The 27870-nt window shown below is 40.2% G+C and overlaps 1 protein-coding gene across 1 annotated transcript; it reads right to left on the minus strand.

The window, feature by feature from the left end:
- Nucleotides 1-624: 624 nt before the first annotated feature.
- Nucleotides 625-13808, minus strand: LOC118423622 (galactosylceramide sulfotransferase-like). Its single transcript, XM_035831886.1, has 2 exons — nucleotides 13774-13808; nucleotides 625-1684 (listed from the first exon to the last, which is right to left on the minus strand). The coding sequence occupies exons 1-2, from the start codon at nucleotides 13806-13808 to the stop codon at nucleotides 640-642; spliced, it is 1080 nt and encodes a 359-aa protein (XP_035687779.1). The 3' UTR covers nucleotides 625-639.
- Between the last annotated feature and the right edge of the window lie 14062 nt (nucleotides 13809-27870).

Consider the following 27870-nt stretch of genomic DNA (forward strand, 5'->3'; position numbering starts at 1 on the left):
AGTTTCAATTTGAGTACAAGGTTGGTTTCCAAAAAAATCTCAGTGAATTAAAAATAGATTCAAGAACGCTTTAGGTATCGTTCCTCAGGCGTCCTTTGAAACTAAGATTCTGACAAACATAATTTACGTTTGGAGAGATTCGACAATGGTCACATTCCATTCAGCCGTTGACTCGTTTCTCATTGTGCTGCTACTGAAACTGCTTGCCTTCAGGACCAGCCGGACTAAGATTAATCCGTATTTGAGGAAAGCTAGGGTCCTGATCATCCAACTTGAATTATTTACAATAGTGGGCAGATCTAGAGGTTTTTTTTTAATGGGAGCGTAATAAGGCGTCGATTTCCCGAATTTAACATTAGTTTTGACACGAATTTTCATCATTATAATCCGATGTACATAAGCTAAAAGACATTTCATAGAACAACGTACCCTTATCTTAAAGTCATTTTAAATGCCATGTAGGATTTCATAGATATAAAAATAGATATAACGGATAGATAGGTAAATATATACCATGTAAACATTCATTGTTTTATAGTACAATGCTAAACTTTCTTACAACGCTAAAAAAGATATTAGAATTGTACTATGACTACTATCAACACATACCAGACCCCACGAAAAGTCGTTGTTTTACTTTCACTTCCTGATTGACTTTTTATATAAATCTTTAAGTTCGTTTGTGAATGGTATTTCAGCCTTAGCCATGTGAACACAGGTTTGATTTCGCATTTCAGATTCATTCAATACAATACCAACAACTGGTACTCCGGGGGGTTCAAAAAATCTAAATGTCCTAGCTCTGATATCAGAGGTCGTCATACGCGTGTTTATACACTCAGCTTCAAGACGCCTATTCTTCTGCTTTAGTAACTCCACCTTTTTTTTCCAGTCAAAAGGGAGATGAGAAAGTTTTTCCCATAATGATCTGTTGAAATGGTCAAACAGCATACTATCCGCTTTGTTCCATTGCCTTATCTTCTCTTCCATGTCCTTCGTTAGATGTTGGAAAGAAGTGGATTCCCTTTCATTCAGCTTGAAATATGTAACGTCATTGACATCCCAGCAAAGAGTGTGTTTTAAAAGCACCATGGACTCCTCGAAATAGTCTGACACCAGAACAAGTGAAAATATTCTATCAACATAATTAATAGCATCTCTTATGGAAGATTCTGACTCTAGCTGATAAGGGTCGTATCCCAGGTCGAAAAACACTGGGTTACGAGAAAAGCGTATCTTACTATATTTTCCTACAAAATAAGACGGGTCATCAAGAAAAGCTTCTAGGGCATTCTGTTTTGTAATGTGGAATTTCTTTCTAAATTGAAAGTACTCGAAAGCAGATTGGAATAATTTACCAGGACTTCGCACAGCTGTTATGTAAACTGAGTCGTTTGGCATAAGATCCCTCATGTTGTCATAATGGAAGCGAGTGTGATGACATAATATATTGTAGGCGGTCTTGTTCTTGTTTTGGTTTACGGGCAACACAGATGACCTTTCAAAAAAACCAGGAAACCTATGGCCAGTGCGTGGTAAGGCAAAAGTAAGGTTTTTGTTCAGTCCATACCGCATGATTACATTTTGAATGGTAGAACCAGCCGTTTTGTGCGTCTTCAGGAAAACTATGTTCGTCTTGGCTGAACACTTTCCGGCGTTTGACTCATCCACCTGAAAGATGCTACTGAAATTACGATATAAAAAAAAGAACGTTATCAATACACATCTGGACTTTTGATACGGCTGGTGACATAATTCATGTGAAGTGACAAACAAAAGCAATGAAATAAACCCTATCTAGACAGGGAGGAGCATAAATGTGCCTGCGACAAATTTCACGTCGTATAACTACCGACGTGTACTGGAGCTACGAAACTAGGTGACTTTTCCTAATGTATCCTTGTCAATAATTCTTGGAAAAATTGCGACTTTTGTCAAGTTGCCATGGCAGCGAGTTTCTGGCAGGCATGTGTAACAAAATTAGCAAATTTCAGGTCAAATGATGAGGTTTTATTGGTTTTATTGCTGTCGAACTTGTCTTTCTGTATTATTTAGATATATTGAATTCCATGTTATATTTGTGAATAGATATTCAAAATATCTGCTTATTTGACTGCTGCCGTTGTCCATATAACGCATAAACAGCTTAGCTATGGCAAAAATTGTTACTTTTTCAGGACGTTAGCTGGCAAAAAAGGATTACGAAAGTTTAAATGTTTCCTATTTTTTCAAGCTACCATGGCAGCCGGTTGCTGACAGGCAGTTTTTGCAAACGTTGCTAATTTCCGTTCCGTTCTTACAATGTATTTGTAAGGTTTCCTTGCTACATAAATGATATTTCGCTTCATGAATAATTTTTTTTTGTATGGCACCAAATATCGGCGAAGCTGCCTGGGTTTGCCATGTACAAAATCCAATGGCGGACTGTATGACAAAATCAAGTATATTAACTATATCAAGTATATCAACCACCCTATTTCCCCTTAACCCTATTCAGACCGGGGGGGGGGGCTTTTGAGGCCCGCGCTAACTTCGATGTCCTATAACGCCAGAACGGCTTACGCTAGAGCCACCAAATTTGGTGAGTTTTCCTAAAATATTGTTGGCAACAATTTTACGAAGTTTGACAAATTTTCCATTTTTTCTTGTTGCCATGGCAACCGTTTGTTGACAGGCAGTTTTGCCAAAAATCACTATTTTTGATTCTAGCTATGTATTTTTCACATTTATTTGCTATATTACTGCAATTTTGTTACATAAATAAAATCTTATATTATTCAGCATATCTTTCATAATTATATATGCATAAATTATGCTAATTTGATGACGTCATCAGCCCAAAATCCAAGTTGGCGGACCGAATGGCCAGATCAAGAATAACAAGCTAATTATCCCTTAAAATTTGTAACTACCTGGTATTTTTTCATCAAAAACCATCTAAATGAATGAATTTAGTCTATTTACATTGCCCTTTGTGATTATTTGTTGCAAAAAAAGTATTTTTAAAAATTCAAGGTGATGGATATAATATGGCGGAGCCCAACTCGTATCTTAGACGTACATGACGTCATTTTATGACGTCATATTGACGTCATTGATGTTGCTATTGGCAACGCAAGTCGTAATAAACATTATTATTCTGTTATCTGCACTTGTTGTTACATTTTTGCAGCATAACTTGAAGTTTTCTGAGAATACCCATTTTTCATGGGTTTGGCCAATGTAATCAAATTGATGACGTCATAATTACGTCATCTTACGTCAACGTAACGTCACATACTTGTTAGATATTATGTCGAAATCATTTCCTGAAAATTTGGTGGCCCTACGGCACGTCGTTTTAGAGTTATAGGACTTAAAAGTGGAGGGCCTCAAAAGCCCCCCCCCCCCCGTCCAGGGATGACCAAAAAAGCCCGGTCTGAATAGGGTTAAATTTCATAACTACATGTTGTTTTTCATTAAAAAAATAACGCAACGTTTTTTCTTCGATTTGAAGTTGGTCGACCAAAGATGGCTGACTCCAACAATTATCTTTAATATTTATGACGTATTTTTATGACGTTACATTTGGCGTAATTGGTGTTGCTATTCACAACATTAGTATTATGTTTTCTACACTTGTTGTTAGATATTTGTTTTATACCTGGAAGTATTATACAGAGGGTTTCATATTACGTCATAATGTCTGCGACGCTAATATTTCAGTTCTGAATAGGGCTTAGAATGGACTTTTAAGAAAGTATGAGCTGTTAAAAAAGTGAATATTTGTTTAAAAAAGGCAAATCTTGTGCGAGAATTCTTTTCCACTTAACCCTATTCAAACCGGGCTTTTTTGGTCATCCCTGGACCGGGGGGGGGGGCGGGGGGGGGGGGGGGGGGGGGCTTTTGAGGCCCTCCACTAAGTCCTCTAACTCTTGAACGACGTGCCGTAGGGCCACCAAATTTTTAGGACATGATATCGACATAATATCTGACGAGTATTTGACGTTACGTTGACGTAAGATGACGTAATTATGACGTCATCAAATTGATTATATTGGCCGGACCCATGAAAAAAGGGTATTCTCAGAAAACTTCAAGTTATACTACAAAAATGCAACAACAAGTGCAGATAACAGAATAATAATGTTTATTACGACTTTTATTGCCAATAGCAACATCGGTGACGTCAGAATGACGTCATAAAATGACGTCATGCACATCTAAGATGCGAGTTGGGCTCCGCCATATTATATCCACCACCTTGAATTTTTAAAACTACTTTTTTTGCAACAAATAATCACAACGGGCAATGGGAATAGACTAAATTCATTCATTTAGATGGTTTTTGATGAAAAAATACCAGGTAGTTACATATTGTAAGGGATAATTAGCTTGTTATTCTTGATCTGACCATACGGTCCGCCATCTTAGATTTTGGGCTGATGACGTCATCAAATTAGCATAATTTATGCATATATAATTATGAAAGATATGCTAAATGATATAAGATTTTATTTATGCAACAAAATTGCAGTAATATAGCAAATAGATGTTAAAAATACATTGTTATAACCAAAAATAGTGATTTTTGGCAAAACTGCCTGTCAGAAAACGGTTGCCATGGCAACACGAAAAAATGGAAAATTTTTCAAACTTCGTAAAATTGTTGCCAACAATATTTTAGGAAAACTCACTAAATTTGGTGGCTTTAGCGTAATGTGTTCTGGCGTTATAGGACATCGACGTTGGCGCGGGCCTCAAAAGCCCCCCCCCGGTCTGAATAGGGTTAAAACTGACCATTTGAAAACAATTATTGAACTTCTTATATGATCTCCATACGCAAAATCAAATATAAAAGATTAAGAATGGCCCCTTTACAGATACCAATATGTTAAATGACTTGACTTTATTGACGATGAGACAAGTGATTGGTAGCGGCCTTGTAGCGGCAGAACCTATAAAAATGCGGACAAACATACAAAGAATTCATCGCAAGAAACAATACAATATAATGCAATAAATGAACATGTCTCGATGTACTCCAGGTCCAAAAGTAAATTTTAATTCAGTAACGTGAATCAACTTCTGAAACCATTGCAAAATACTGGACACTACCAGCAAAACCAGTAATTAAATTGGAGCATTCTAAGTTTTACAAATTTTTGCATTACTATAAATATAAATAATTCTTCCCATGACAGACTAATCCAACATCAATTCTATTCATAACATGGGATTTTGTGTAGTCAACCTAGTCCAAAATTAAATTCTACAAATGCCGTCAGTGCATGATTGTGGTCTTCTATTACAATTTTTGGATGCAAAATGGCTTATATGCCAAGTTTCAGATTGTTTGATTAATCAGGCGCAACCATTGGTTGGTCAATCAAATGGATCAGTCAAGCACACCCGGAAAAACTAACAGAGCCAAGTGGTGGGTTAATGGCATTTACCCAAACATTTCAAGCTTTAAGAAACATTCCACACAAAAATCCAGAATATATCATTTGAAAAGCTTTTATGCCAGTTATTACAGATGGATCATTTGGATTATTATCTAAGGCAACCTCATATCAAATTAACCGTCATTTTGGTCTAAAACCCCAAATGATATAATTCAAATTGTATATATAATATGGATATGAAAAAGGCACCTAGGTATTGGTCGACCTAATCTAACCTTGTATCCAATTTCAGGTCATTCGGCCATAACTGACTCAGATGGATTTATTTTCAAATAAGACAGAACCATCCTAAAAGCCAATATTTTAACTCATACCCTAGGAATGGTTAAAATGTTATAAAGTCATTGCTATATGGCCAGTGATTTTGCAACCGTTTGAACTTACGTATGGATTATAATATTTTAAACTTACCTTGAAGAAAGTATTTTTCCAATAGGTACTTGAAGATCCACGTAGCGAAGTAATGCAAATAATAAGCCGGCGACAAGAATGAAGGCCGCTCTCCTCTTTAACGGTTTGATGCACCAGTCCCATGCTTCTTTACGTTCGTTCATGTTGCTGTAGAACACAAGCAGCCTATATCTTTTTTACGAAATGTACAATCTTCGAACATGACCAAGCTTACATTGTTTAGCTGCAGCAAAGACGTAGGTCCACACACCCAGAACATGCGCTGTAAAAAAAATTGCAACAAAATTTAGAATCCGTACTGAAAAAAAAAATTTCGACAGGTGTAGGTACGTTAGCATAGTACGTGTTGTGTAGAGCCAATTGTCTTCTTTTTGGCAATAATTTGGCTTGTAGTAAAACTAGTACATTTATTTTTTATTGGAACACGCCCTTCGTAGTCATTTCTTAATTAGATAAAAGCGACCACACCTCAAGAAAATTCGTCCTAGTACATGTTTACAGACAGAAAAAAAATACGTGTAGAACGTTTTTATCTCAACGATAAGAAAATTAACATATGGAACTAGCTTTCGGGGTTCGGTTTCCACGGTATCAAAACAACAGCATCGACAACATTTGGAAAGCCATCTATACGATACCTTGCCCTACACCAGGTTGATCATATAGAAAGGCCAGCATACCCTGAGAAAATTTTGCCCCTGATCAAAAGGTGGGATCACACATGCGTGTCTATTCAAGTCCGTTTGAGGTGCGTATCAAGCTCTAAGTCTCTACCAGGCTATACAGGTCAGATGAGTCAGCTGACTGAGAAGTATGGTTAAAGCCCCAGTTAACTTGTCTGACATGTTACCTGCTTACGTTTGTCCATTTCTATTATTTTTTTCAAATACTTCCATGCGCGCCTCATACGGACATAAATATATATGAAGGTGTGACCTCACCTTAAGACGACGTTTAAGGACTATTGGTCATTTCTAGCAAACAGAGAAAAGTGACTGGAATAAGATGGCCTGCAAAATAAATTGTCATGAATGTCATGAATGAAATCCCCCATATTGGAAGACAGATGGTCAAAACAAAGTAAAGAACCTGCATACCCTATCCATTGCATGTCGGGTGGTACACTGTAGAGGGAAATGTTGTCCTCAATGAATTAGAATGGTGGTAACAGTATGGAGTTTAAACGTTATGATGATAGCCCAAAGACAAGCTGCGCATATGATTAAATTTTCTTTTAAATAAAGAGTGCGCAGGTCAAGTCAGCTCTGCTGTGTTCGACTAGAATAGTTTCTGCCTGGAAATGTATAAAACAAACTAGCTATTGTTTCCAATGGTAAAATGATTGATGTACGTTACACTATGTCGAAAGTAATTTTTGGCGACGCCTGATGGGCGAGCCTAATAGTATAGTGAGCGACCGTTTGCAAAAAAGTCCAAAAACTGTACAGGAATGCCAACGTCCGCATCATGCCGGTGTGACAGCGTTCTCGAAATCACTAGCGATCTCGCCCCCCCGGGGCGAAATCACTAGCGATCTCGCCCTCCCCGGCTAGTGATCTCGCCCCCCTACCTCGCCCCCCTTTAGCGATTTCGCCCCCCCCCCCCCAAAAAAAGGGTTTACATGACATTTTAGAAGTTGATTGGTATAAATCACACAATGCAGTTTCAGAATGATATAAGTACACGAGTTTGATACGTAACTCCATCCATAGTATCAATAACGTAAGTACATGGCAATAAGATAGTTGAACATGTTTCAGACAAGGAGGGCTGGGTCCCTTGTATTCCCTTTATTGCATGTACCAGAGTCTCGACATGAGATATATTTAATTGTATTCACCTGTCCTCAAGCAACCTATATATCTCCAATATGAAGTCTCTATTATGAATTGACCACAAAAGAACCATGTCATGTCTTTAGTGATTATGCAAATAAGGTATTCATTAGAATAATGCACATTTTGGTGTATGCACCTAGTCAAGGGGTATCTTCACCTTCAATATGACTGTTTTTCTAGTATTTAGAAACTGGTACGTTATATGCACCTGCCCTATGGATATCTTCACCTCCAATATGACTGTTTTTCTAGTATTTAGGAACTGGTGTTTTACCCGTGTTTCTTAAGACTGGTACTTGGCCATTTTTTTGTAGCATTTAGCAACAGGTATATGAACTTGTGCGTAGATAGTGTTTATAATGAGAAACTATTATTCAGTTGTGTTTTTCTTAGTGCTTTGGAAGTGTTTTCTGCACAAGAAAGAAAATACTGTGACAAATTGAAAACATATAGCTGACGCATTCCGTACCATAGACGGTGTTGATTTATACGTTCACAATAGCATTGTTTTCTATGCCACCTCTGCCATGTCAGCTGCAAACAAAATTGTCTTTTCAATGTAGTGTTTGCACCGAACAAGGTATGACATCTTACGGTAATAAGGTGCCATATAGGTACCAGGTAACGCACAAACTATGTTACTCCAGGGTGCAGTATAGTACCAGGTAGCGCACCTAATATGTAGTAACCAGCTGCTCTTAAGACCCCTCCGAGGAATACTAGTAATGTTCTGGGGGGGGGGGGGGCGAAAACGCTAAAGGGGGGCGAAAACGCTAGTGATCTCGTCACACCGGACTGAACCATTACCAAAAATGAAAATGGCCATTGAGTCGTGGTAAATGAATAAATAGATAAATAAATAAAAAGATAAATAAAAAGATAAATAAATAAATAAGTAAGTAAATAAATAAATAGATAAATAAATGAATAAATAAATATAAATAAATAAATAAATAAATGAATTAATTTATTAATAAATTAATCAATTTATTAATCTATTAATTTATTAATTTATTGATTAATTAATTAATTAATTAATTAATTAATTTACTTATTTATTAATTTATTCTGGGTTCGTTCGTGGTCTGTGTCAGGGAGTTTGGATCGCTTGGTGGCCTTCTTCACCCTTGATATCTTTGTTTCAAAATGCAAACCGATGTGTAAAACAAGCATTGTTTGAGCGTTAACCCTCAAACACCCGAGTGGGGTCCGTTTGGACCCCAGGCGTACATTTTGCAGTGCCATTTGAACATTTTTAATCTGAAGAAAAATTCCTTCCGTGACTTTGTCAGCCAACATCTTCTATACATTCTCCTACGTTTTTATGAAGATTGGTACAATACTGTGGAAGCTATAAAGAAAGTCCGTGATCAGTCCGTCTGGGGTCCAAACGGACCCCAGCAAAAAAGTGTAGCATTTGAAAAAAACTTTTTAGTCTAACTTCCTAACTATTTATCGTATCACCACCAAACTTTCAGAGCATAATAAACATGTAAAACTAAATCCTCATGAAAACTTATGTGTCATCACAATATAAAATGACGACATTATGACGTCATTAATCTAACAAGGGCGGCCATCTTGGATTTTGACTAATGACGTCATGAAATTTGCATAAATTATGAACTTTGAATCATGAAAAAAGCATTGAATTTCATAGAATTTTATTGTTGTTAGAAAACAAGCATTGTTTACCAAGAAAACCTTGTTTAAATCGAAATTGGCAAATTTTGGCAAAAGTATGCCTGTCATAATTCCGTTGCAATGGCAACCCCAAATAATGATAAATTTACTTTATTGACAAAAAAATTTTGCTAACAATATTTTGTGATATATAACCAAGTTTAGTAGCTTTAGCACTAGCCGTTAATGAGTTATGCGACATAAAGTTTGCTGAGGGCCTCAAAATTCCCCTCTCTGGTCAGAATAGGTTTTGTGCAAAAGATGGTCCTTCTGATCTTTTGCATAAATTATGATAATGAGGTGGAATTAGCAACACATTAACACATGTCGAACTATTCCTCTTACGTTGATGAAGCAATGTATGTACGATGATCACCGATAGGAATTGGAACTGAGATTTTATGAACAAAACATTTTGGGGTCCGTTTGGACCCCACTCGGTCATTTTAGTCGCAAAAAAAGGTCGGGTGCTTGAGGGTTAAATGATGTATAACATGTGGGATTGTAAGATAGCGATGTGATAGTTACCTTCGCCAAGAACGTTATATTTTGGGTAGCCTTTGTATGTGCATGTGTGTGTTTGTAAAAGACCATCATAACTCGAGAACGCCTGGATGGATTTAATTGATATTTGGTATGTGGGTAGGTCTTGTTAAGACCTGGAAACGATAAGATTTAAGATCCCCTAGCTGCCTGTTACGGTACTGCAGCAGAACGTCATGGTTTGATATCACGAGTTCTGGACATGTTGCGGCTATGAATTTTAAGTGGTAGACAGCTCTTGAAGCCGTGAGTTATATAAGTGGTATAGGTTTGGACTCCCTAGCGGCTTGTTTTGGAACTGCAGGACAGGTTTAGTGTAAGACTTTGAAAGGGAATAACTCAAGATGGGGTTGACGGATTGTTATGATTTTTAGTATGTGGATTGGTTACGTGATGCTTCATATAATAACATATCAATTATGCAGATTAAAAGGTAATTTGCATAATAAATTGGGAAATTGTCTAAACATGTTCAATTCAATTATAGGACCATCGCAACATGTGACCTTTGTAACTGAGTAAGAGTATATTGATAAATATATATTATGCAAAATAAAGACCTAATTTGCATAAATAATGAGGAAATGCTTTAATGTCATTGTGGTAGGCTAGAGAAGATGATCAACTGATACGATTTATGTAAATGAGGGTTTGTTTTGCAAAATCGATGAGAAGCATTTACATTATTAGTTCACCCTTCGCTCACAAGAGAACCCCTTTTGACAGCAATGCACTCTGAACATTAATCGCCAGGCGAATTGAATACGACTATTAAAACCCATAAATAAGAACAATCTTTAATACTTATAAACAATAAAACCGTCGCTATGGCAATGATTTTATTGTCACACTTTTTGTAATATGTTTAGATCTCGGTTGAAATTCTTGAGAGGTTACAGTGTTCATGTTCACTTCTAGCATAGTATTTAGTTACCAATGTGTTTTTGGCACTGGAAGCTTCTCATGCGGTAACCACTCGCCCATCACGGCACTTCTATTGGTTTAAAGTATGTGTATTATTGAGGGTTAGCTGTGTAGAGGTTAATATGCAGAAATTGAATAAGATCTTCACGTCCAATTTAATTAAAATTGAACAATAGAGCCCCAACGCCAAAGAACATTTGTTCTGGCAAATGAAACTAGCTGACGTGTACATATACATCGATACATATATCTTTACATATATCTATCTATCCATATCTATCTGTCTATCTACATCTGTCTATCTATCTCATCATCATCATCATCATCATCTATCTATCTATCTATCTTTCTCTCTCTCTATATATATATATATCCCTTACGAGCGATTTGTCAAGTATATTGTAACATGTATTTTTTCACAATACATGTGCCTATAAAAAAACAGGGTTTCTAGCGCATTGACCCAGTGAGAACTGCGTTTTGAGCGAGTCAGTGCACATCCTTTGTGAAATGCACCTATACGTATAAATGCCATGAGTAGACAGTGTCGTTGTAAGAATAAAACCCTTGGATTTGACATTGGTCAGTTTATTTGGTGGTTTATTACCGCTCATTCGTCACGTTTTCGGACGAGCGTTTAATACATAGAAAAGGGTGGGGGCATGATTACACCTGTTCTTTCAAAACATAATCCACAGTTTACAGCAGTTTTACTTACCATATTTTAGGTTCTCAACAGATGAAAGCAAAACATGACCCTTTGTAAATGCACTTTGGCGTTTAACAATTAGGGCTTTAATGGCTGGAGTGACCCAGGGTTTGTCTCTGCAGTGGAGGGATACCACTTTGGTCGGGAAGTACTTATCCACTGCGCACTTTAGTGTGCGGTAGAAAGCTGAGGTGGCTTGCACAACTTCGTTCAACGAATGAGTGGTGATCCAGGACCCAAATGCTCTGGAATCAGAGTCGCGCATCGGACGTACTACTTTTTTTGTGGATTGCATTTAGTGTCGTTCTTTGTTTACCGGGCAGAATGACACAGTAGTGAACCAACCGGGAGAGCGATGAGTGGAGAGTTGTAGAAACTACTCGCATTAGTCAGTATCTGATCCAGAACTGCTACGCCGAGAGTTGGAGCTTTGACGATTTGCTGTAAAGAACTGTAACAGCACAGCTCAGAGATGTCAAGGCGACTGAGATCGCCCAGAACGACTACCCCTATATCAGGATATGAGTTGCGGAGCACGTCGACAGATTCCGAAAGGTGATCGAGTAATGTATTTTTGTGAATTGAGGCTTGACGGTTGTAGACAGTGCAAAGGGCGAGGGATGTAACATCCCTTGGGAGCCTTGGTGGTCTAAGGTGCACCCATGCGCACTCCAATTCCTCAGGTACCGCCACATCCAAGGGTGTGCTTGTGATGTCATATTTTACGTAAAAAGCGACTCCTCCTCCTCTCCTGTCAGAACGGTCTTTCCGGTACAGGTTATATCCCTCAATACTCGAAGGATCCTCGGCTTGGGGCCGAAGTCTCCTCGGCTTGGGGCCGAAGTCTCCTCGGCTTGGGGCCGAAGTCTCCTCGGCTTGGGGCCGAAGTCTCCTCGGCTTGGGGCCGAAGTCTCCTCGGCTTGGGGCCGAAGTCTCCTCGGCTTGGGGCCGAAGTCTCCTCGGCTTGGGGCCGGAATGTCATGATTGGCAGGGGGCCGAAGTGTCCATGTGCCGAAATGTCCTACATGCTTTTAAGGTTCTCAGCAACGTTTATGTCGCATAACTATGCACAGGTAGTGCTTAAGATACAAAACTTGGTAACAATAATTTATAGTGACGACACAGATATTTTCATGAGGATTAATATTTAATTGTTTATTATTGTCCGAACGTTTAGTGGTCATACGATAAGTAGTTAAAGAGTAAGTCTCAAAATTTTGTTTAAAAAACTGCACTTGGACCACAAACGGACCGAACACAGACTTTCTTTATATTCTTTATATTGTCCAGAGTTTTGAACTATAAAACTGTGGCGGATGTTTCGTGTAAGACATCATGAAATCGCCGGCAAGTGCAGCCAGGCTTGCGGGGGTCTCTCGGGGTCCATGCCCGATCGCGCCGTCCATATGTACGCTACATAATCACGATGTACACGTCGATAACGTCACGAATTTGTCGGCAAGCGCAGCTAGGGATGCGGGGGCCTGTCAGGGCCCGTGCCCGATCGCGCTGTCCATGTGTACGCTACATCATCACGATGTACACGTTGATAACGTCACGAAATTGTTGGCAAGCGCAGCCAGGGATACGGGGGCCTGTCGGGGCCCGTGCCCGATCGCGCCGTCCATGTGTACGCTGCATCATCACGAAATGCGCGTCGATAACGTCACGAAATTGTCGGCAAGCGCAGCCAGGGATGCGGGGGGCCTGTCGGGGCCATGCCCGATCGCGCTGTCCATGTGTACGCCGCATCATCACTATGTACGCGTCGATAAGTTGGTAAAGAGGAACCATATTAAACGGGGAGGACTGTTGTCGGGGAAATTCCGCTCGATATAACGTCCTAGGGAGGAAGGAGGAAGTTATGCCATGGTGAGTAGAAGTAATTTTATGGAACGTTGATATTAATATTTTTCAGTTGTACTTGTAGTTGTACTCTGCTCTCTCTCTACTCTATATGAAGCATGGACATGGGAACCTGGCCTAATTCAGACTACGCTTTAATAGTCCACAGTTTAGTCTTTGTTCTGTGCGTTTAGTACAACGTTGTACGTGTACACAACCAAGATACGCTACTGAAGCACAGAGAAAAACAACTTCGCTGGAATTTCACAACTTTATCCCCTTGGGGGCAGACAGCACAGTCTCTAAAGCTTGACTCCCTGCTGACAATTATCTCGATAGCCCATCCGAACTGTTCAGACGGTTCGGGATTCACTGTGGCGTGTCCAGAGATCCGCCTAGCTCCGACATGTCCGACCAAGAACGTTAACGTTGCCCCCAACCAGGGAGGTTTTATCAAACCCGGGACATTGAGGAAACAACTTCGTAACCTTCGTCATGGATTTAAAATTACCTCCGATCAGTGGTGTATGCGGAAGTTGTAAGACGATCATAATCACATCATTATGATATAATTTGCAACGGTACGTGGTAACATGACTTCCTCCTTGATGCAACAAGTGAAAATACGTCATACCAATGTGTTTCCATGAAAATGGGCGCTAAAACATGTGCATAATACAGGCTCCCCAGGAGTCCGTGCGGAAAAAATACATGGATGCTACAGTTAGCCAGGAGACTCTGTTGTTGATTATTTCACATCCAACACACGCTAAACGATATAAAACAGTTTCTTACCAGTTCAGTCTTGAACAAGAAGGGATGTTTGTATTCCATTCCGTTCGTATCGGTTGGATCGGCACCAGAACACAATTCCAGTCACAATTGTTTGTGTTGTTAGTCCTTTTCCATCTCTCCATCTCTCCATGGCAGTTTGATGCATCCTGACCCGAAACGACAACGTAAAAACCCCTCACGCGACACCTCTTCCAACTTATCCATGATAGTCTTTACATTTAGCCTTAGTATAAGGCTAAAAAGCGGAAAAATAACACAGGACATCAGCAAACGGTTTACTGATGAATTTTCAATTTGAAATGACCGCGACGCACGCGCAATGTAGTTAGTTTAATCACATGTTATCCCCAGGGGAAGACAGGAGTATCTTTCAAGCTTGACACCCTGCTGACAATAATTAATAGCCGGTCCGAACGTTCAGAACGGTTCGGGAGGCACTGTGGCGTGTTCTGAGATCCGCCTGTCCCTGGCCCGATCCAGGACAGTTCTCATTTCATATTACGAAGGATGAAGCGTCCACATTTCTCTGGGGAACATGCCACCGACCCGTAGATTGTGCGTCACCATCCCCAACCCCTATCACTACTGAATGATTTGCGACGCACGGGTAGTGAATTGTCTCTCCTTCTGTAAGTGTAACGTGGATGCAGCCATTCACGGCGTTTCTTTATCCGGTCGTCGCTTCGACTAACGAGTAATATATTTTCGAATTTATTGTACATTTGTGCTCCTCAAGCTAATTACAGGTCAATATGATAAAGTAGTTCTAACCCTTCTAACGAGAAATAAGTCATTGATTATTTATGTAAAATTGTGGCGTTAGATGTTCGGCTAACCGTTACCCGTGCCCTGTTTTGGATACTGTACTCCAGTGTGACACAGCACTGCACTTGTTTTTAGTCCCACTTTCTTCATATAATGTCAAGGGGAATATTACTGGTCAAAATCAACAAGTTTTAGATAATTCAGAGGACCCAAACTCGATTGAAGTCTCGCTGCAAAGTTACCGGCAGTCAGGTCGTCCAACAGGTGCTCCAACTGGTTAAAAAAAGTTAAAGTTTGCCCATGCATCTACAGACGCGAAGGGTGGCGCCCATCTCCACTTCAAAGCCCTTGGGCCACACATGTGCAAGCCACTACAGCAGGGGGCTGGTCCGCTGGTAGTGATGTGTGTTTAACTTCCACACTCTTCCTCTTAAGTGCTGAGTGCTAAGCAGAGAAAGCAGCATGTACCATTTTTAGAGTCTTTGGTATGACTCGGCCGGGGATCGAACTCACGATCTACCGAATGTAAGGCGAACACTCTACCCACTAGGCCATTGCACCGGGTTCCAACTGGTACGACTCACAAAAAAGTTCCTCGTCGGCCAAAGCCTGCGCTTTGACTCCAAACGGTGATGGAAATTTTAGAAAGTGAGAAACATTTAAAATATTGCACTTCACAAATCATGTTAGGTATTGTCCACAAGGCGAGGTAATGCCGGACGTCATGAAAGGTAATAAAGATATATACATTTTCAACATTGTATCCCGTATCATTGCACATTTGGACAGAATCGTCGCTTGCTACCATGACAGTCACTGGAAACGAAGAGCTACTCAATGTCGTCCTGTTTGTAAAGCGCCAGAGATAATTATTTAATCCTAGGGTAGAAAGATTAGTTCTACAGAGAACAATGGTGGTCTAGAGATCTGTAACTTTTCCCCTCCCGTTTTAACGCCGTGCAAGCATGATCAATCCCGGGGTGTGTGGTGCACCGGTGAAAACTTGTGCCAGGGTGACCTACAATAGTATTGTCTTTTATTCTTCTTATAGTACTTTGCTGCACTGCGTTTGGAAGACAACGGTTCTATAGGTGCGGGCAATGTACTTAGCAAATCAAACACAGCAGCAGAGCGGGAGAATGTAGCATTCGTGTGAGTTAGAAACGAAATACGGAATGCCGAATTGTAATTCGCCATGCCACTGCGTGACTATCCACAAGGTATCTGCTGTTACGTTTTTCTCATTTACCGCCAGAGAAAAATATAGAGACAAACAGAAACAGGACTAAAACATATTCATTCTTCATAAGAACAGATTTCGTAACAAAAAGTAATTCATTATGTTCCTATAGATATTCATATGTAATGTTAAGTTATAGACCTGACGAAAGTCGCTTTACTTTTGTCGTGTCAACAAAGATTTTATATGCTGCATGCACGGCATTGGTGTACGAGATGCGATGGAAAGACTGGTACCTGGGTACGTCGAGAGGGTAAACATGTAGGTGTGATCCGCGCACTCAACGCCGCATGGGCGTGATGGACAATCCAAACTCCGCTGCAAGTCAGAGCAGACCGACTTCATTAGACCGCCCGGCGGGACCATGAACAGGCATTTGTCGCAGTTCTCCAAGACGTATTTTCCCGTCCATAAAACTCGGACAGGGCCCACAACCTAAATTACGTCACGAAATGTGCCAATGTAACTACGAGAATTTTGGCATTGTCTGAATCACTTAAATTTATTGTAAAATTTCCCGTTTGTCACATTTCTGCGAATGTTTAAAAGTTCTTATTGACGACCAGGGGGGTCGTGGTTGAACAGCGTGTTTTGGCTCGGCATATTCGTATGAATATCCAAGAAACTATATCCAATATAGGGTATATATGTACTTTGCGGCCCACCACGTCTTTCTGTTGAGCCGATAAAATTGATTTGTGTTGAGGATCTAGTGAAGCTTCAATGTATATTTGTATGAAAGTATGTAACATTTCATCTTTGTTTAACTCACGTTTTTGGTACCTTATTCTGGCCAGCAGATTCGATGGTGCCAAAACGTTTTGGGCGTGTGAGCTTCCGGGCATTTGTGCGATGTTTTCTCCTTACGTCGGCAATAGCATGTTCCGGACCCATTTCTCTTTGCGTTGCATTTGGAGCGCGAACGGTTGCCTGGCAGTTGGTCTTGCAATGCGTCGAACGCTTATGCAATGCGTACGCCGACACCGCTAATCTTACTACACGGTCGATGTCTTTATTCTACGGTCGAGAATTACGGCACGGACGAAATCCTTATTCCACGGTCGAACCTAGTTATTTCAAAATCCTTATTCCACGTTCGGTCGAGTGCTTACTCCACGGTTGAGCTCGCCCGACCGTGGAATAAGGATTAAGCCCTCCACCGACCGCGGAATAAGGATTAAGCCCTCGCCCGATCGTGGAATAAGGATTAAGCCCACGACCGACCGTGGAATAAGGATTAGGGGATCTTTCACACCTCTACCAAACAGAAATACACACACACACACACACTGAGTTGTGTATTTGTGTGTTTATTCTAGATCGACTAGTTAGGCATTCGTGTACAAAAAAAACAAGAAACCCCAAAGTGGGCACAACTCTTACTTTCTGCTACTCTACACGATTGTTTTATCATAAAATGCGTTGCTATTGATCTTTTTTTATTTTGCACTGTGCGACATTCAAAGATCAACATATCTATCTCCCTGTCTCTCTCTCTATATATATATGTATATATATATATATATATATATATATATATATATATATATATATATATATATAATTTATTTATTTATATATATGTATATAAATTTATATATATAGTAGCAGTGTTTGTTATCTAATACTTCTAATACGGCCCTTAGAAAACACAGATGTCAATTGAAATATTTTATTTATCTTCAAAAATAAAACATGTACATCCTTTGTACATCATCTGACGGTGGTTATATAGCACTTAAATATCTTACACTCATCCCACCTGTATGGCGGTTTTTAGCTTTTCAGAACAGCAAAAACATTTTAATATATATGATATAAAAATATACATGTAGCACTTAAATATTATACACTCATCCCACCTGGATGGCGTTTTTTTTGCATATATAAAGATATACATTTAGCACTTACATATTATATACTCATCCCACATGGATGTCGTTTTTTTCGCATATATAAAGATATCATTTAGCACTTAGATATTATACACTCATCCCACCTGGATGGCGGTTTTTGCTTTTCAGAACAGTAACAAACGTTTTAACCCTATTCAGACCGGGCTTTTTTGGTCATCCCTGGACCGGGGGGGGGCTTTTGAGGCCCTCCACTTCTAAGTCCTATAACTCTTGAACGACGTGCCGTAGGGCCACCAAATTTTTAGGACATAATTTCGACATAATATCTGACAAGTATGTGACGTTTGACGTTACGTTGACGTCAGATGACGTAATTATGACGTCATCAATTTGATTACATTGGCCAAACCCATGAAAAATGGGTATTCTCAGAAAACTTCAAGTTATGCTACAAAAATGTAACAACAAGTGCAGATAACAGAATAACAATATTTGTTACGACTTGTGTTGCCAATAGCAACATTAATTACGTCAATATGACGTCATAAAATGACGTCATGCACATCTAAGATACGAGTTGGGCTCCGCCATATTATATCCACCACCTTGAATTTTTAAAAATACTTTTTTTGCAACAAATAATCACAAAGGGCAATGGAAATAGACTAAATTCATTCATTTAGATGGTTTTTGATGAAAAAATACCAGGTAGTTACAAATTTTAAGGGATAATTAGCTTGTTATTATTGATTTGGCCATTCGGTCCGCCATCTTGGATTTTGGGCTGATGACGTCATCAAATTAGCATAATTTATGCATATATAATTATGAAAGATATGCTGAATAATACAAGATTTTATTTATGTAACAAAATCGCAGTAATATAGCAAATAAATGTGAAAAATACATAGTTAGAACCAAAAATAGTTATTTTTGGCATAACTGCCTGTCAACAAACGGTTGCCATGGCAACAAGAAAAAATGGAAAATTTGTCAAACTTCGCAAAATTGTTGCCAACAATATTTTAGGAAAACTCACTAAATTTGGTGGCTCTAGCGTAAGCCGTTCTGGCGTTATAGGACATCGAAGTTAGCGCGGGCCTCAAAAGCCCCCCCCCCCGGTCTGAATAGGGTTAATATATGATATAAAGATATACATGTAGCACTTAAATATTATACACTCATCCCACCTGGATGGCGGTTTTTTTTTTTTCAGAACAGTAACAAACTCTTCTGTTCAACTTCTACTGTGCATCACTGTAAGCTTTATGATATAGCCTGAATGAAGATGTCCACCTGAAGCCTGACGGCATCTCCCTGCTGATCAGCAATAGAAAATACTTACATCCAGCAGTAAAGACTGATTTTATTACATATTATATATTAGAAAGGGGTCGTTATAGAAAGCTACCTGTACACGATAGATTATGTAAATATTGCCGAATGAATGCGGTTCCTCTACTCAGAGCAGGATTGCCATCGCAACAACACTTCATCAGTAGGGTAAAACTAACCTGTCTCACGACGGTCTAAACCCAGCTCACGTTCCCTATTAGTGGGTGAACAATCCAACGCTTGATGAATTCTGCTTTACATTGATAGGAAGAGACGACATCGAAGGAACAAAAAGCGGCGCAGTCCTCATGTATTAAAGAAAGTGACCGGAAATCGCCGGGAGACGCAGGCGGGCGCACGGCGCATTGGGCGACCCACGCCTGCATGACAAGCGCCCAAGCGCTGCAGCTTTCGTGAAATCCATCACGAAATTGCAGGCGATTGCACCAAGACAAACGATGTCTACACGGACACGGCCCGAGGGCAAACACCCGTGTGCAAACACGACTTATCACGAAATTGCGGAAATTGTGTACCTGTTCATAGAGAATTACTGCTCGAAGGTACATAAGGCGTCCAGTAGACGTCCTGTGCGACAGGAAGGTCAGGTAGCTCTTGTACGGGGGTGTGGTATCAGTGGTACGTGTGGTAACTTTTGGGAAAAAAATCTGCTCTTCTGAGGCGAAAAGAGCATTTTTCGCATAAAAAATGATGTCGCGACACGATGTCCGATTTTCTTCAAAAACCAACTTTATTGGGTGCGGAATAATTTTTTGACATTAAATATGCAAATTTGGGGTAAAAAAATGTCAACTTGCTCTTCTGAGGCAAAAAGAGCATTTTTTCGCATAAAAAAGTCATGTCGTGACACGATGTCTGATTTTCTTCAAACCAACTTTATTGGGTGCGGAATAATTTTTTGACATTAAATATGCAAATTTTGGGTCAAAAAATGTCAACTTGCTCTTCTGAGGCAAAAAGAGCATTTTTTCGCATAAAAAAGTCATGTCGCGACACGATGTCCGATTTTCTTCAAACCAACTTTATTGGGTGCGGAATAATTTTTTGAAATCAAATATGCAAATTTTGGGTAAAAAAATGTCAATTTGCTCTTCTGAGGCAAAAAGAGCATTTTTTCGCATAAAAAAGTCATGTCGCGACACGATGTCTGATTTTCTTCAAACCAACTGTATTGGGTGCGGAATAATTTTTTGACATCAAATATGCAAATGTTGGGTAAAAAAATCTCAACTTGCTCTTCTGAGGCAAAAAGAGCATTTTTTCGCATAAAAAAGTCATGTCGCGACACGATGTCTGATTTTCTTCAAACCAACTGTATTGGGTGCGGAATAATTTTTTGACATCAAATATGCAAATTTTGGGTCAAAAAATCTCAACTTGCTCTTCTTAGGCAAAAAGAGCATTTTTCGCATAAAAAAAGTCATGTCGCGACACGATGTCCGATTTTCTTCAAACCAACTTTATTGGGTGCGGAATAATTTTTTGACATCAAATATGCAAATTTTGGGTAAAAAAATGTCAACTTGCTCTTCTGAGGCAATAAGAGCATTTTATCGCATAAAAAAGTCATGTCGCGACACGATGTCCGATTTTCTTCAAACCAACTGTATTGGGTGTGGAATAATTTTTTGACATCAAATATGCAAATTTTGGATAAAAAAATCTCAACTTGCTATTCTGAGGCAAAAAGAGCATTTTTTCGCATAAAAAAGTCATGTCGCGACACAATGTCCGATTTTCTTCAAACCAACTTTATTGGTTGCGGAATAATTTTTTGACATCAAATATGCAAATTTTGGGTAATAAAATGTCAATTTGCTCTTCTGAGGAAAGAGCATTTTATCGCTTAAAAAAGTCATGTCGCGGCACGATGTCCGATTTTTTTCAAACCAACTTTATTGGGTGCGGAATAATTTTTTTACATCAAATATAAAGCAAATTTTGGGTCAAAAAATGTCAATTTGCTCTTCTGAGGCAAAAAGAGCATTTTTTCGCATAAAAAAGTTATGTCGCAACACGATGTCCGATTTTCTTCAAACCAACTTTATTTGGTGTGGAATGATTTTTTTACATCAAATATGCAATTTTATGGTAAAAAAACTCAATTTGCTCTTCTGAGGCAAAAAGAGCATTTTTTTCGCATTATAGTTCCTGAAATTCTGTACCGGCAATTCACAGCAAGGAGCATTTAATGTGTCTTTCAAAACTTGTTAATGTTGGAATCCTCCTAGTAAGGTTTGGTATTGTTCCTGTAGGGAATTCCGCCATGTTCATGGTTATACGGATAAGCTAGAGTTCGGTGACCTCATACCTCCATGAAATGTTTAGAGCTTTTGTAGATGCTATGCACATTTGCATGATTTATGTATGGTGGCGTTCACCATTAATTAGCTAACACATGTAACAATTAAAAATATCCCATCATCTCCCATCAAGAGATTTAGCCATTTTTGCATCAAGTATGCAAATTAGCTTCTCATTTGCACATTTAGTATCTGTTCATGTTCCACCAGTCATGAATTACATGTGTTAATTTCATTGAAGTCGAGTTATAGAAAACAATTATGCAAATCAACTCATAACATGCATACCGTGCTTATCTTTTGGGGGAGTCGGCCTCGTAGAGAAACTAGATTTCTGTTGCCGACTCCCCTTAGATTGTATCCAATCTGTAAAGTTGAATAAATAAATAAGTAAATTACATACACCTTTGTCTAAGTTATCTGTATGTCGAAAATAATGGACTTCCATCGTCCCTTTCTTCAGGTATCCTCTTTGGAATGTTATGACAAAAATGCCCCTGCAGTTCAAAATTTAATGTGATGGGGCTGAAAGTTGCCCCACCTTGGCCTGACGTCGAAAGGAAGAAAAGAGAAGAAACTGGGACAGTGCTTACCAATTCACGTCAGTCTTAGCAGACTATGACAATGACACTACGCATAAAACAAAAGACAAAATGCAAGAAAGTCGAACACATTGTCTCGAGATACAGCTCGACAATTAATGAAATCAAATTCAGTTTAGTCCAGAGCTATCCATGTAGATAACATCCCAACAAATACTGCAGACCGCGTAGCGCAGTGGGTCTGTGTTTGCCTCGAGACTGAGAGGTCGCGGGTTCGAATCCGGCTGCCATGTTAACGATCTTGCGCCCTTGGAAAAGGCACTTTACACGACTTTCCTCACTTTACTCAGGTGAAAATGAGTACCTAGCTTCGGCTAGGGCTGTCCCTCGCATAGGACGTTAAATGGAAGTCCCGTGTCTGGGGAGAGCCATACCCAGGCACGTAAAAGAACCCGCCACATGTGCGATGGTGCGATGTGAGCGGATCAAACCATATATACCGGCCAAAATGGGGTAGGGAATTTCGCGAGCAGCCTCGTAACTACTCTCGCGTAGATATAGTAGTAGTCGGAAAAATTAGGAACTGACATTAGAAAAATCCTGAGGAGCGCCGGTGTAATTTTTCCGACTACTATATCTACGCGACTCAACCTCTGCTTGGAGAGTACCTCATAACCACTGCTTCGCCTATTGAGTCAGTGAAGTCAAGCTTGCCTAGGCGTGATGTTTCTGACTTAAGGAGAAGAGATGCTGCTACAGTTATCGCTATGGGCCGCTCTTCATCTTCATGATGGTAACAACAGGCCCTACGAACCTGATTTAAAAAAGTACCAATGAAGCATTGACATTGGCAAGAACACCAAGCAAAATGAATAACAAAAATCTTCTATTAATGCTTTATTTTTGAAAATGAATAAGACAACGTTAACACGGGGTGAGTCTCGAAGAACTAAATTTAAGATGGAGATTCTATTTCTGTGTCGCTATTTTGCATGTCAAGTGTGTTTTTCTTTATCTTTTATTATTCAATTATAGTAGTTAATGAAAAGCTGTATAATATACATCTGAACACTACGCTAAGTGATGATGGTTGTGTAAGTACGGTGCAGCACAAGTGCCATATTTGTTAACCCCTCGACATACACGTTTGAATCAAGGCAAAGGGGAATATGTTATGCTTAGACTCTCTTCCAATAACTGTGTCATTAAACGTTTGACGAAATCTGACATCTACTACAGAAACTATTTTTTCTGACACTCCTTGGTCTACTTTGCAGTTAATCTTTATGAATGATGAATTAAGCGCGAGGGGTAGCCATGCAAAGCTAGAACGCGCTTTGTTAAAATAATGATGAATGATCTTTATTTGCACGTTCTTGCCCAAATGGGCTAAATGCAGTAGTTACATGAAACGTTTTCCGTAAATCGTTACGGAAACAAAACAAAACAACTAAAAAATACAAGAGGTGAGGTGAGGTGAGCTGAGGCGAAGAGGTCACCACTTGCAGATAAGGTATTTGGGCGGCACGGGCGGAGTAGTCCTTACACCAGGGGAGAGCGTGCTCTCCAAGCAGAGGTTCGGCGTCTGCCGGCAGACAAGAAGAAAACGTTACAAAATGGAAAGCCTGAAAAAAAACACACACGCCCAAACACACGTCAAAAACAACCGGAGCCGAACATCTACTTGGAGAGTAGGAAGAGCGCGGGGGTGATTGTCTTCTCGAGTATGCAGCGATGGCATTTTTGATCCAAGACGAAGCTTGGAGACAACTTACAGAAGAATATGTACACAACATATTCTGACTGAGTCATTGTTTTTTTTTTACAATGAGGGAATCGTTGTGGCGGGCGGACATAGAGTGCGTTGCAGGCCCGAGCTTTAAGCCCGCCTGTCTCAACTATTTCCCCCGTTAGAGATCTGAGGGATTTGGCCATTTACTTGAGGCCTGTTTCTTTCTGCCCTTTCAAGATTTCGCCGCGCCGCCAGAGGTATTTAGCCGGCCGGGAGCGTGGTAACTAAATCCAAGCCCGTAGAAAACTACCCCGGCGCGCGCTTGTCAACTGGACGGGCGCGCCCACTCTCTTCACCGTAAAGAAGGGAACAAGCTCCCGATGGTATGGTTACCAGGCTACCACAAAGTGGGATGGCAGAAATTCAATCTCAAACGTGCGCTCTAGATCCCTACCAGGGGTTAAGAAGTTGAGACGGGCGAGGATAGAGCGCTGAAGGTCGATCGCGAGCAAAAGCAGTCTTCGGCACGATATTCCGCAGAACCACAGCTTACCACAGCGTACCACAGCCTACCACACCCCGCACAGGAGTGTTGCGTTTGCCGTAGCCCGTCTCAGTCCTATTTTACCACAGAACCACAGCTTACTTCAGCATACCACGCCGCGTACAGGAGTGCTGCGTTTGGCGTAGCCCTCTCAGTCCTCTTTCACCGCAGAACCACAAGTTACCACAGCCTATAGCTACCACGCCACCTACAGGAGTATTGCGTTTGCCGAAGCCCGTCTCAGTCCTGTTTTACTGCAGAACCACAGCTTACCACAGGCTACCACGGTGTACCACGCCCCGTACAGGGGTCTACCGAAAGTGCGAAAAGTCGCTTTTTTGCTACCGAAAGTGCGAAAAGGAACGAATAGGAACGAAGTATGAAGCAAACTAAAATAAAATCAATGAGAATATAAGGAACCGGTACTGCGGGCGTTAGAAGCCTATGAAACGTGTTTTATTTTACTCAGAATTTGGCAATATCAAATTTTTACGGGGCTGTTTTAGGCTGTTGTGTTTGTGTGGCTAAATTATTCTCTGAAGATCAGCGAAATACAAGGAAACATAACTGAGATAAGAAAGTAAGGACAAAAATTCAGTTACTGGTGGGTGATGGATAAATACCGATTAATATACATTTTCAGAATGAGGCAAGATTGTAGCGTTGTTGTATTTGGGTGGCTTCTGTTCTCCCAAGATGGGAGCGCCGCATGCAAATGACCTGCGATTGTTTACGTCTAATAGAAGTCCGGTCAGGAAGGATATGCTAATAAACTGCTGCCCCACGAGCATGACAGCTCCCTTCAACAGGGCCCACAACATGGTTTTCTGGAGACTGGAGACATATCTTCTTGCTCGTTCACGACAAAAGAAAAGCTGTGAAAGGATAGACATGTATACATTGTACCAAGGAGTTTTCTTCACGTTGTACCATGAGTATTAATCATTTTGCGGGAAGAAATGGCCAACGTGAGGAATTTGTGCAAAGGATATTGGGAGAGATCTGGCGGGCGACTCACGTCTCCCGTGCAGGTTCGGCAGAAAAAGTCTTTAGAACCAGGCCTCAAATTGAAGTCAACGCGGTGTCCCGATTGCCCGGGGCCACTTATAATTTAGGCCGGGACCACTAGAAAACGACTTTGTGACATTTTTGGGACCGTAGGAAAATGACCTACACCAGAATGTCAACCCGTCAAACGTTTTTCTAGCGCGCTACTCAGTGGCTTTCACCCCCACCCCCCAATTTGATCTATGACAGCCCGCGTGGGAACCCGGGACGCACTGATTCGTGACTCCGCCCATCGCCTTTGATTTGTATTTAGCTATTTCCACGCGTGCACTTTCCCGCCGGTTCGCCGTTGAACCATTGGAGCTCTAGGAATTTCGTGGAACAAGCCACAAAATACAAAAATAAAGTCCGTTTCAAATACATTTGCCGATCACAGTACCGTTACCTTATATTCCCATCGATTTTATTTCACTTTGCTTCATACTTCGTTCCTTTTCGTTCCTTTTCGCATTTTCGGTACTTTCCTTTTCGTTCCTTTCGTTCCTATCCAATCTTTTCGTTCCTTTTCGCACTTTTGGTACTTTCCTTTTCGTTCCTTTTCGCACTTTCGGTACTTTCCTTTTCGTTCCTTTTCGTTCCTTTCGCACTTTCGGTACACCGTCGTAGAGGAGTATTGCATTTGCCGTATCCAGTCTTGCAGTCCCGTTTTACCACAGAACCACAGCTCGTAGTTCCACAGCTTACCCTCGTGTACCACAGCCCCCTACAGGAGTGCTGCGTTTGCCTTAGCCTGTTTCAGTACCGCACAATTACAGCTTACCACAGCCTACCACCTGTACCACATCCCTTATAGGAGTGCTGCGTTTGCCTTAGGCCGTCCCTGTCCTTTATTACCACACAACCACAGCTTTACATACCCTACCACAAGTAACACTCCCCGTACAGGTGTGCTGCGTTATCCGTAGCCAGTCGCGGTAAAGCTACCACACGTACCACTGATACCACACCCCCGTACAAGAGCTACCAGACCTTCCGTCTACTGGACGCCTTATGTACCTTCGGGTGCTTGTCTTCGGGCCGTGTCCGTACAGACATCGTGTGTCTTTGTCGCGAATTTACGAATTTACCAACATTGCACATGGCAATAACAATCATTTTCTTTCAGTAGATATGACTTTGGCAGGGTCACTTGAGTTTTTTTCATTTTCCACTGCATTCATTCGGCAATATTTACATAATCTATCGTGTACAGGTAGCTTTCTATAACGACCCCTTTCTTTTTCTAATGGGTGCGCACTAATTCTTATTTTACATAAGGCGGATCTTTCATCAAACTCGTTATGATTCAGGTAATTTTCTATCTAGTATTTGGAATTGACACTTTTGTAAAATCGTAACTTGTCATTATCTACAGACAATTCATGAAAGAACGTTTGAACATACATATTAGTCAGTCTTCTCTTTATCTTATTATCTACCGGATAGTGGGTGTTCCGTAAAAAGGAATAGCCTGAATTATGGTGTATTCATCTCCTCTTGCAGCTATTGCCTATATTGTATTGTTGACAAAGTAGTGCGTCCACCTGTAAGGGATGTGTGCGGATGTCCAGTTGTTTCAGTCTTAGCCAATACTTTACTACACAAACGGATACATCTATATCTGTTGGGAAAACCCCGAGTTCTGCCCTACTAGCTTGGTTACATGAATTCCTGAAAAGTAACTTGATGATAATGAAATAATCTGCTGTTCATTATACCATACTCCGTGTGCAGATTATTCATCCAGGGAGTTTAAGATATGTAATAAAATCATTCTTCACTGCTGGATGTAAGTATTTTGTATTACTGATCAGCAGGGAGATGCCGTCAGGGTTCAGGTGGACATCTTCATTCAGGCTATATCATAAAGCTTACAGTGATGCACAGTAGAAGTTGAACAGAAGCGTTTGTTACTGTTTTGAAAAGCAAAAAAAAAACACCATCCAGGTGGGATGAGTGTATAATATTTAAGTGTTACATGTATATCTTTATATCATATATTAAAACGTTTGTTACTGAGGCGGCCCGCTGTTGGATTGGGATTTGGAGGGGGGGGGGGGGATATGATGATGACTGTTCTGAAAGCAAAAACCGCCATCCAGGTGAGATGTGTGTATAATATCTTAGTGCTACATGTATATCTTTATATCATATATATTAAAATGTTTTTGCTGTTCTGAAAAGCTAAAAACCGCCATCCAGGTGGGATGAGTGTAAGATATTTAAGTGCTATATAACCACCGTCAGATGATGTACAAAGGATGTACATGTTTTATTTTTGAAGATAAAT

This window comes from Branchiostoma floridae, chromosome 1, assembly GCF_000003815.2.
Source record: "Branchiostoma floridae strain S238N-H82 chromosome 1, Bfl_VNyyK, whole genome shotgun sequence".
NCBI classification, from domain to species: Eukaryota; Metazoa; Chordata; class Leptocardii; order Amphioxiformes; family Branchiostomatidae; genus Branchiostoma; species Branchiostoma floridae.